The sequence below is a fragment of the Pleurodeles waltl genome, chromosome 9 (genome assembly GCF_031143425.1).
Source record: "Pleurodeles waltl isolate 20211129_DDA chromosome 9, aPleWal1.hap1.20221129, whole genome shotgun sequence".
Classification (NCBI taxonomy): Eukaryota; Metazoa; Chordata; class Amphibia; order Caudata; family Salamandridae; genus Pleurodeles; species Pleurodeles waltl.
In genome coordinates, this window is record NC_090448.1 from 697083307 (window position 1) to 697095713 (window position 12407).

Consider the following 12407-nt stretch of genomic DNA (forward strand, 5'->3'; position numbering starts at 1 on the left):
ATTTGTCACAGCATCTCGTCTGTCCTGATATGTTTGGGCTTGGGCTTTCCTGAATTTGTCAGGGACACCCAGCATGAGATCCCTAGCCGTTTCTCAAGTGGTGTGTGTGTATCTCTCCAAGAGGCAGACAGCCGTTCAAGGACCTAATGGCAAAGCTGGCGAAAGAGAACCCTTTTGTCATATACATCAAAGTGTTTTGGCACCCAATTTGGTGACACAGAAGGGAGTCACTATGATAAGGAGAGTGAGAAGAATGGGGGCTTTCTCCACTTCCCTACCTTTATTTGCCAAACAACAGAGTCAGCTACCTGTGTCCTAGATAGACTCTAATGAGTACTATGGGGACTGCTGATTATTTTATTTAGAAGAACCCCCACCTACTAGCATCTGTTAGTGGCATGCTTCATAACAGGATTCCACACCTGGGACGCCTAGTGCATCTAAATGTACTACGACTCCTGTGTTACTGCAGAGTAGGTTGGTTATTCAGAGGTCAAGATTATTAAAATTACCTCAAGGAAACCCTACCAAAAATGAATATATAATTATGGCAATCTTTGGTAAGGTAAAAAAAAATGGTAGATGTGAACTGAGGCTTTTACGGTCTCTCACATCTTGGTCTACATGTTTCAGCCATGTTTCTATATGCCACCAAAGGCTTTCTTCAGGACCAAAAGATCTCTTTTATATTGTGCTTATCAAATACTAGTGTACACATGCGTTCTATTGATTGTGCTCTCAAAAGTATTATGCCATAACTTATGATCTTTGTTACATTTAACTTAACACAGGCTCATGCCCTGTCCGTTCAACTTTAATGATCAAGGTAAAAAGAAATAGATATACATGTAATAAAAAAATTCATTGGTAGTCATGCACATGAAGTGTAAAGTTTTATCTTTAATGACAGCACTAAGTTCATGCAGTCTGCTATCATGTGCTTCAAAAAGGTGAAAGTGCAGTTTCCCTGTGACCTTGGCATTTATAATTAGCCGTGTAGTACATGCATTTCAATCAACCAAACTCAAAAAAATTGACTAATTGAACCACATTAAGTGGTATGACCAAAAGCATCATAGACACCTATAGGTGGGCGGTGCCTGTAGTCACACACTAAAGATGGGTATATGAATACAATCTTTGTTAGATTCACATGTCTCTCAGGGAGACCTCAATCTATCTGTAAGAAGCCTCATTCCCAGTCTTCAGGGTGCAACGCAAAGCAGTGAGACTTGTGATACATGCGTCATTATGCTAACCCGTTTGGAGCCTGCAACTATAGTGGCAAAGGTCATTCTGAGAGATTTTTCATGCTCGCAATGTGCGCATAACTATGGATGTCCCAACGCTATGGGCATGGCTGCTGAACTTGAAGCTAGACCGGGGGCAGCAGAGCCCAGAATTAAAAGAGTTTGGGGACTCTTCCAGAATATCCGTAGAAATAATTTTAAAATACACAGATTGGGAACACACTACTGTATTTATAGGAAATATATACTCCTTGTCCACACAATGTAGTGTGTGGATCAAAAACGTACAGACTGATTAAGCATTAAAAAAAATTAGCCATTAATGGACGGTGAAAATATAAGGATTGCAGATATTTGGCAAAGGATGTACAGATTCACAGTGTTTAATTTGTGGAGTCTAGCCCCTGGTGTGACACATTAATTCCTTCACCATATAACATGCTGGATCTAAATATCCATGGAAAAATCAGTTGACATTGGAGTTTTAAATTCAGAAACCCCACTCTGCCATTGTACAGTCATTTTAAACTGGAGCCATGTTCCAAGGGATATTATCATTTAGTCCAGTTTTTTGAGTGGATAAATCCACATCTGCTTCTTTTCAAACAATATCTAATTTGGATTCTGTGTACCATTCTCAAGTTCTTCAATGATCACCCATGTCAGGTCATTTGTGATATGTCCTGTGGACAGGAAATCTTCTTTCATTTTGGTGGTGCTTCTCTTGCAACGGATGTTGCTTCTGTGCTCACAGATTCAAGTTTTTATTTTTCTGCTGGTAATACCAATGTACCGTAACCCACAGGGGCAAGATGGCATACAGATTACTAGTGTAGAATTGCAAATGGTGTGTTTTCTAATAGTCCATGTAGTTTCCAGGCCTAGCTCCAGAGCTTTTGTTGCGATTGTTTAGTGGCAAATACTACAATTACCACAGGAATAGTGCCCTGCAGTGTCTGGGAGCCCCCAGTAGTTTAGGACCATGGTTCTAGAGTCCCTGTAATTTTTTGGTCTAGTCGATACCACACATCCTTCAGATTTCCTGCATGCTTATAAGAAAACATAGGTTTTTCCCATTTACATGAACCTGTGTTAAGGGTTTGACAATTTTATTTTATGATTTTTTTTACCTCGTTAGAAACTATATTAACAGTGGAAACAGGCTAAGGGAATCTCTGTTTTTTTCATGTGCATGTTCCAAGAGTGCTTCTCAATTCTGATTTCTGGCTCTTTTCATGTTTTTTTAATGCTGGTCTCCAAATAATCATAAACCTGTAATTTGACTGAAGGGGTCTTGGCTTGTTGGTTAACATCCACCACCTTACTGCAAATCCTCCTGAGTCTTAGGAATTGGCCATAGGGCACATTTTCTTTGGGAGGGCAAGGGTGAAAACTGCCAAATGTAAGCAATGTATTCCTATCTGTGGGTTTTCATTAAGTTTTTAAGTGTAGTCTGCCCTCCTCTGCGAATATAGTCATGTCAAAGAATGTCAATGATTTGTTGTCCGCCATGTGTGTGAACTTTAAATTCTCATCACAACCTTCCAGCCAAGGGGAAAAAAAGGCAAGGTGGACAAACGGTCTCCTGACTAGTTGACTAGTACATCATCTATGTACCTTTTCCATAACACTATGTTCTTTTGAAAGGGGTTGGTGGAATTTAAAATAAATATGCTTTGAAATTATGGATGTATAAAGAAAGGAACGATGTCTGAAAGCAGAAGGAGCTCCACACAGTCACTTCTAGAAGTGTGTACATGACAGTCGCTTTTTAAATGCTGTCCAAACAACTGGCTGCCCCAGGATCTAGAAAAAGCCTAATATAACAACCTAACAAAAACAAATTAAGAGTTGTATTTTGCATTTGTAGTAAGAGAGAGACAGATTTTGCCAACATTTGGCAGGAAGCCAGTCAGAGTTACAACAATTCCTTGCTTGAATCTGAAAAGTGTCAGCGGCACTATAAAATCCCCATTCCTACTGTTGCCCAATATCATCTTAAGGTAACTCCTCTCCTTTTGGAATATGTTCAAGAATCATTACAACATACTACAACCTGCTTACCTCTCGCACAGTGTCGTAGGCTTTGGCAACACCCTCACGTATGTCTGCTGGCTGTTTGCTGCGTTTCAGCTTTCGGGCATATTTTTTATCCATCAAAGCTTTGCTTACTGGAGGTGTAGGTGAAAGGATATCGTACACTGTCTCTGCAGTAGCCTGGGGGCAAAACCCACAAACATGTTATGTTTACAGTGTTCTAGGAAATTCAACAAAGGCTACTCTTGGTTTCCCCCTTCAAAAAACATTGGCTAGAAAAACATCAAGTTACCTGTGGTGCATCTCAGATTACAAATTAATATTTTGTATTCCACAAGAACCATCCAAGTTAAAATACAAACAAAGTTGATTCATTAGAATTTAACAACAACATGATATTAATTGTCTGGATTGTGTACAAAATTGAGATCATATACACTTTTTATCAGCCTGGAGTCTTCCTGTCCATGGTTCCATTTGTTCACTCAAGACTATTTATTTTACATTGGAAATCATTCATGGCCATTAATCTTGTGGTGCTTCATTTTCTGTCTCTAATTTTAGGTCTCACCAAAACAAAAACAGCTTTAGCTGTATACTTAGCCTTGCGTAATAAAACAAATTCAGAAATTACACACACACACACACACACACATATATATATATAAATATATATATAGAGAGAGAGAGAGAGAGAGGTTGGTGTGTTCAGCTGCCTTTTCACATTTTGCTTCCTCCCATTACAGGATACAGCATGGGGCATTGGATCAGAACACTTCAGATGTGGACTTTCTTGTGCTGTGAGTGACACCATTTCGTCGGATCGCTTGTACAAACCCATTGTGCTGGGGCTGGTGAGCTAATACTTGTATTAGGCCAGAGACTTTTGTTTAAACTGTCTTTGCATGTATCTAATAATGTTTTTTCTTTGCACAAATAAAAACAATTTTCCTCTGATGTGCATTAAAACTAATTGGTTTCTATATATACCTACCTGCTAGAAAGCGTTGGCACTGTTCTACTAAAATTGCACGCTGTGGTTAAACGTTTTAAAATTTTACATTTTTATTGAACGCATTTGAACCACCACATTGAGGTGATAACTTCTTTTTACCCAGTGTACATCTGTTCATGGCATGTTGTGCTGCAGATTCACATGCTATGCATAGCTCTTCCGACATCTAGTGTTGGGCTCGGAGTGTTACAAGTTGTCTTTCTTCGAAGAAGTCTTTTCAGAGTCACAGGATCGAGTGACTCCTCCTCTCGGTTACAGTGCGCATGGACATAGACTCTATAGTTAGATTGTTTTCCCTCAAAGGGTGAAGGAAGGAGTGATAGAGTATAAGAATATAAAGAGATGTCCATGCAAATGTAAATGTATATACATATGTACAAATGTTAAACTTGAACGACTACAGGCTTCCGGGGAGGAGGGAGGGTGCATGTAAATCTGCAGCACTACATGCCACGAACAGATGTACACTGGGTAAGTGACATTTTCCGTTCGATGGCATGTGTAGCTGCATACACATGCTATGCATAGACTACAAAGCAGTTAGTCCTCCCAAAAAATAGCGGTGGCTAGCCTGTAGGAGTTGAAGTTGTTTGAAATAGTGTTCTTAATACAGCCTGGCCTACAGTAGCCTGTTGCTGTGAGAAAACATCAACACAATAGTGTTTTGTAAATGTATAAGGAGTTGAACATGTGGCCACTTTACATATATCAAGTATCGGTATGTTTCCTACAAATGCCATTGATTCACCTTTCTTTCTTGTAGAATGTGCTCTAGGAGTGATTAAAAGTTCATGTAGCATGTTTGGTATGCATCGAAAAATCCATCTTGCTAAGCCTTGTTTAAATATAGGATTACCTTTATGTGGATGTTGAAAGGCAACGAAAAGTTGTTTTGTTTTTCTAAAATTATAGTTAGTCAATGTAGTACATAAGATGTCTTTTGTGTTCTAAGGTATGAAGAGCTCCTTCTGCCACAGAGTCTGTCTGTGGAAAGAAGACTGTAAGTTCCACTGTTTGGTTGATGTGAAAAGGAGATACTACTTTTGGTAGAAATTTTGGATTTGTCCTAAGTACAACTTTATGTTTGTGTACTTCGAAGAAAGGTTCTTCAAGAGTGAACGCTTGTATTTCACTAACTCCTTGTATAGAAGAAATAGCTACAAGTTAGGCAACCTTCCGTGTTAAAAATTTAATTTGACAAGAGTACAAGGGTTCAAAAGGTGGGCCCATTAGTCTGGTAAGTACGATATTCAAATTCCAGGAAGGAACAGGTGGTGTTCTGGGTGGAATAATGCTTTTTAATCCTTCCATGAAGGCTTTAATAACAGGAACTCTGAATAGAGAAGTGTGTTGAATAGTTTGTAAATAACCAGATATTGCAGTTGGATTTTGATGGATGAGAACGCTAAATTTGATTTCTGCAAATGAAGTAAACAGCATACAATATCTTCTATAGATGCTGTAAGTAGTTCAGTGTTTTTAGATTGACAGTAGTAGACAAATCTTTTCCACTTGTTTGCGTAACATTGTCTAGTAGTAGGTTTACGTGCTTGTTTATTTACTTCCATACATTCTGATGGAAGCTTTAGGTAACCAAGTTCTAAGACTTCAGGAGCAAAATTGCCAGATTGAGAGCATTGGGGTTTGGGTGCCTTATGTGACCTTTGATCTGTGTTAACAAGTCTGGTCTGTTTGGGAGTTTGGAATGAGGTACTACAGACAGATCTAGGAGTGTTGTGTACCAATGCTGACGTGCCCACGTTGGGGCTATGAGTATCATGGTGAGTGATGTCTGACGTAGTTTGCTGACCAGAAAGGGAAAGAGTGGGAGAGGGGGGGAAAGTGTAAGCAATTATCCCTGACCAATAGATCAATACAGCATTCCCCTTTGATAGGGCATGTGTGTGTCTGTATACGAAGTTTTGGCATTTTACATTTTTGCTTGTTACGAATAGGTCTATTTCTGGTATCCCCCATTTTTTTAAAGTACTTTTGAAGTACTTGGGAGTGAATCTCCCATTCGTGAGTTTGTTGGTGATTCCTGCTAAGATCATCTGCCAGCTGATTGTCTATCCCTGGAATGTATTGTGCTAACAGATGAATGTGATTGTGAATTTCCCATTTCCATATTGTTTGGGCTAGTAGGGACAGTTGAGATTAATGTGTCCCGCCCTGTTTGTTGAGGTAATACATGGTTGTCATGTTGTCTGTTTTTATTAGAACAGTCTTCTGTTTGAGAAGAGGTTGAAACGCTTTTAGGGAAAGAAATACTTGAATGGTATGATTGTTGAGATGAGCTCCCTAACCTATCATGCATGCGTCTGTTGTGATTATGGTTGGAGGCACAGGGTCCTGAAATGACAGCCCCTTCATTAGATTGCTGAGATTCCACCATTGAAGGGACATATGTGTTTGCCGGTCCATCAACACTAGATCTTGAAGTTGACCGTGTTCCTGAGACCATTGTTGTGATAGGCACTGTTGTAAGGGCCTCATGTTTAGTCTTGCACGTGGAACTATAGGTATGCAAGATGCCATCATCCCTAGAGTTTTCATGATAAATCATACAGTATATTGTTGATTTGGCTGTATTTGTGGTATGAGATTTTGGAAAGCTTGTCTCCTTTGTGTATTTGGATATGCTAGAGCGTTTTGAGTATTTAGAATAGCATCTAGGTAAGGTTGTACTTGTTCATTGGTTGAAGGTGTGATTTTAGGTAATTGAGAGTGAACCCTAGTGTATGTGGGGTTTCTATCACATATTGAGTGTGTTGTTGGCATTGTGTAAAATTGCTTGATTTTATTAGCCAATTGTCTAGATATGGAAGGACGTGAATGTGTTGTCTTCTTAAGTAGGCTGCTACTACTGATAGACATTTTGTGAACACTCTTGGAGCTGTTATGCCGAATGGCAAAACTTTGAACTGGTAATGTTTTCCTGCTATGACGAACCTGAGATATTTTCTTGGAGCTGGATGGGTATATGCAAATACACATCTTTGAGGTCTAAAGCAGTCATGTAATCCTGTTTTTGTAGCAGTGGAATGACATCCTGCAGAGTTACCATGTGAAAATGTTCTGACAGGATGTATAGATTGAGAGGCCTGAGGTCCAAGATGGGCCTGAGGGTGCCATCTTTTTTGGGAATGAGGAAGTATAGTGGGTATACTCCTGTTCCCTGTTGAGAATGTGGAACCAATTATATTGCTTGTTTTAATAGTAGAGATTGTACCTCTTCTTGCAGCAGAACGTTGTGTTCTGGGGACAATTTGTGGAGACGTGGTGGGATGTTTGAAGGGGTGGAGATTAATTCTAGGCAATAGCCATTGCGGATAATTGATAACACCCAATTGTCTGTGGTGATATTTTGCCAATGAGAGTGGAATTGCTTTAGACTTCCCCCCACAGGAGATGTGTCGAGTGCAGGGGTGAGAAGGAAGTCACTGCTTAGGTGGTGTAGTGATTTGTTTTGAAGCTTGGAACTTGCATCTGTTCCTGAAATATTGTCCTTTGTAGGACCCTCTAAATCCCTCTCTTTGATATTGAGTTTGTTGTCCCTGCTTTGTCTGGGAGGTAGATGCGTCAAAGGAGTGTGGCTTAAATCCTCCTCTAAACTGTGGTCTGCGAAAGAAGCCTCTGTATGGTGTGGTATATAATGCCCCCATTGCCTTAGCAGTGTCTGAGTCTTTTCTCAGTTTTTCTATAGTGGTGTCTACTTCAGGGCCAAATAAATGTTTCTTATCAAAAGGCATATTAAGTACTGACTGTTGTATTTCTGGTTTAAAACCAGAGGAGAGCAGCCATGCATGCCTTCTAATTGTAATAGCAGGGTTGATGCTTCTTGCAGCTGTATCAGCAGCCTCGAGGGCAGACCTTGCTGGGTTATTACTTATAGCCTGTCCCTCTTCTACCTCCTGTTGTGCCTATTCTGATGCTCTTTTTGGGAGGGGCTGTATAATATCTTGCATCTCATCCCAATGGGCTCTATGGTATCTAGCCAGAAATGCCTGAGAATTGGCAATTCTCCATTGGTTAGCTGCTTGCGTGGCTACTCTTTTGCCAGCATCACATTTCTACTTTCCTTATCAGGAGGAGGAGCGTCTCCTGATGACTGGCTGTTAGCTCTTTTTCTAGCCAGGCTGACTACCACTGAGTCAGGAGGAACCTGATGTGTGATATAGTCTGGGTCCGTAGGGGCAGGCTTACATTTTCTGTCAATTCTAAGGGTAATGACTCTAGCTTTAACAGGTTCACAAAAAATGTGTTCAGCATGTTTAACCATTCCAGGCAACATTGGGAGACACTGGTCTCTGCAGTGAGTGGAAGACAGTGTGTTAAATAGAAAATCTTCTTCCAGGGGTTCAGAATGCATAAGCACCCCATGATAAGCCGCTGCCCTAGAGACTACCTGAGTGTAGGTAGTAGTGTCTTCTGGTGGTGAATGTTTGGAGGGGTAGAGGTCAGGATCATTACCTGGAATGAGATCAGGGTCATAGAGATCCCATGGGTCCACTGTATCTCCATGCGAGTATAATGAGTGTGTCGTAGAAGGCAATGGTGGTGGACTATTGTGAGGTGAAAAAAGAAAGCTGTGGAGAGTGAGGAGGAGAAGTAGGGAGAGGTGCTGGTTTCTCCTTTTGTTTCTGCATTTTTGCTGGTGGTTGAGCAGAGTCTAACTCCTCTTGAAAGTTGACCTTTCTTTTAGTCTTTAAAGGAGGTGCAGTGAACATACGACCGGTCTCCTTATATATATGGATTCTTGATTGTCTTTCATCCATAACCTCCAATATTGGCTCAATCTCAGTCTCTTCATCAGAAGCTTTGTGAGATTCTTGCATGGGCTTTGGGATTTGCTTTAGTTTTCTCGAAAGTCCTTGTTCCTCTGTGTATGAGGATTTTTTCGGCTCCAAAGCTTGGATCTTTTTCGGTCCCAAAAACGAAGTCGGTTGTTTTGGTTCCGAAGCAGGGTGTTGAATTTTCGACTCCGAAGAGTGAGGGCGTTTACTGGAGTCCGAGGTGAAAGGTTTAACCGACTTGCTCAACTCCAAAGTGGACGGAGGAGTAGCCTTTTTTGGCGTCGATCCGGAAAGTTGGTCGCCAACAATCTTGTTTCCGGTTAAACCATGACCTTCCGGCAGTGGTGTACCCAAGGCCTTCGGTTGTTTTTTATATGAGGATGTAGGGGCAGTCGTACTCACATGCAGGCCAGCCATGATGGGTCTATCATCTTCCGATTCTTGTTCGGAGTCGGTGTCTCGAATGGAGACTGCTGTCTGCGCCTGCTCTTCCTCCATGACGTGGAGATGTTTGGTGCTTTTTGATGCCATTTCTAGTCTTCGGGCCCTGTGATCTCTCGAGGTCTTCTTTGATCGAAACAATCGACAGGCTTCACAATCTTCCTCTTGATGGTCCGGAGAAAGGCACAAATTAAAAACCAGGTGTTGGTCTGTATATGGGTACTTTGCGTGGCACCGAGGGCAGAATTGAAAAGGAGTCCGATCCATCAGGCTTTCCACGCAGGATGCCTGAACAGGCCTGAGTCAGGCGCATGCACCCCGAAGGGCGAAATTTAGATTCCAACGGTACTACCGGTTCGATGCTATATGGGAAATGCAATTGAAACAATACAGACGATTAACTAGGTTTTCCGATTCAAAATCTCAGAGCGAGAGGAAACACGTCCGAACCCGACAGCGGAAAGAAAACAATCTAACTATAGAGTTGATGCCCATGCACACTGTAACCGAGAGGAGGAGTCACTCGATCCAGTGACTCCGAAAATACTTATTCGAAGAAAACCAACTTGTAACACTCCAAGCCCAACACTAGATGTCGGAAGAGCTATGCATAGCAAGTGTATCTGCAGCTACACATGCCATCGAACATATATATATTAATTAACCAACTCATGAAGGCCAGACTTTTTGCATTTGCCAACACTTACTTCATTTGGTTTTACAATTACATCAGCGTGTTCATCCGATTTTGTTTTTATTTCAGCCTGTTGATGGTGGTTTTATTTCCCGGCACTTTTCTTCTTTTATTTTTATATATTTTATTTTTATATTTCTATAGTGCTGCTTTAAGTTTCTTCAGAAGTCCGGATATCATCTCATCAGGTATGGTTGTGTGCCAGATGCACAGACTTGCTCTCATGGTAACAGGTAAATTCTGTAATGCCTGAACTGAAAGCCAACACAGCTACTGTAGCACTGGTATAATACAAACACATTTTCTCTTAGAAGATATGAAATGGGCCAGTGGTTCCCAACCTTTTGACTATTGTGGATCTCCACTTTATCATTACTGGAAGCTGGGGACCCACACTGAAACATTATTGGAACATGGGGACTCCCCCATTGACACACTACTGAAAGCCGTGGACCCCGGCCTATACCGCAAAACAATACACTAAAAAACACAGAAGCAAGCATTCCATCAAGCCCATTCACAAATGATAACACATTTTATTTAATTTGCAATCAAATTGTTTTTTTTTTTAATTTAATAGGAAGGTTAGATCTTTTTTAAATAAAACTGAAGCCACACATCATCCATACTATATTCTGTTTTATAGACCTGCACTGCTACCACAAACTAATTTGATAATAATTTAATTTTTAGCCTCCAATGTCAAATTCCTTCGTTTTAAAATTTTCAATTGTACATTTAGCTACTTTATTTGCATACATTTTATTAATCTGCCAATATTAGTTAATTTTCTAAGCAGACACGGACCCCCGAGGAGGTTTCGTGGACCCCCAGAGGTCCCCGGACCACAGGTTGGAAACCACTGAGATGGGCAATAGCATTGAAGATAGCCTTGCCATACCGCGCAAAGACCCGGACTAGTGGGTTGCAAGTTCAGGGTTAAGTCAGAATCCAACAATTAACATTGTTATTAATTACGGACTAATAATGTCCCGTATGCTTCAGTCTTTACTTCAGGTACTGCCTCCTGAGTAAGTAGACATGCATTATTTACTTTGATGGGCACCTCCCCAGTGTCATCTTTATAATAACTAAGACCAGCCCTACGAATTCATACCAAAGATACCGGTCCTTTCAGGTAATAAGATGGCCATCCATGCGCTTTTAGGACATTGAATATCCACCTCTTCCCAATTCGATTTAATTGATATTTGCAGATATCCATAAATCCTTACGAGTCCTGTTGAGACCCTTGTACTATGGAAAGGATCGGTACATCGTCAACAGTATAGAGTAACAAACAATACATCATTTATGGTCAAAGGACTATTGAAAATGCAAAGGTTGTGTGTTACAAACACAAAAAGCGTTGTGCACCTTTTATTTGCATGTTAATGTATTTTTGTTGAGGCTTTTTCACACTTGGGGGAAAATGCACATTTTTTCGCTTGACTGGCAACAATGATTGTTTATTTTTGTTAAGGAATATCATTGAGAAACAGGTCTGATGGTCGTTTATACTGAGACTGTTTAGCATGAATTGAATACAGTTATTTCACTGTCCGTTATACAGAAGTATATAAATGATATCAATGAGAACTATTGTTTTCAAAGAATCACTAGGTACCCAGGTTCCCATGGGTTTAAGGGTTGCTCATGCTGCAGAAACTATTGACCCAGGAAACGGTAAATGGGAGCCAAACTGAGAGGGCCTGTAAATCGTTCACCGTACAAGGTGAAGGGACTGCCTCCAAGAATAAACAGGGGAACTTATCATCTGTACATTGGTGAGAATGGCAAAGCCAAGACGATAATTAACATCACATTTAAATCCCACTACAGAGCAACAAAGAGCATGGGAGGAAATATCTATAGAAAAAAAAATACAGGCACCATGAACAAGGTGAGTTGATCGAGAAAATACATGAAGGGTGGCAGAGCAGCCAAATAACATTTGACTGTAGTGGCTATCCTAAAGCGCAAAGTTTAAAATATCAGAAAGACGACACCCAAAGGGGTTTAGGGCTTTGGACTTATAACGAACAAATAAAGACGAGGGGTCTGCATATAGATGTGATAGCACGTTTTTTTAGCAGCCAGAATGATATTCGCTCTTTGCAGTGGCAAGCAAAAAGTCTCTAACACAACTCAATCATCAAACATGCAAATCAAGG

The 12407-nt window shown here is 40.6% G+C and overlaps 1 protein-coding gene across 1 annotated transcript in view; it reads right to left on the minus strand.

Annotated features, from left to right (window-relative positions):
* Positions 1–12407, minus strand: part of ATG2A (autophagy related 2A) — a 2189461-nt gene that overhangs the window by 51022 nt on the left and 2126032 nt on the right. Inside the window, exon 41 of the mRNA XM_069207806.1 lies at positions 3315–3467. Within this exon, the coding sequence (XP_069063907.1) occupies positions 3315–3467 (153 nt within the window). The remainder of the gene's footprint in view (positions 1–3314; positions 3468–12407) is intronic.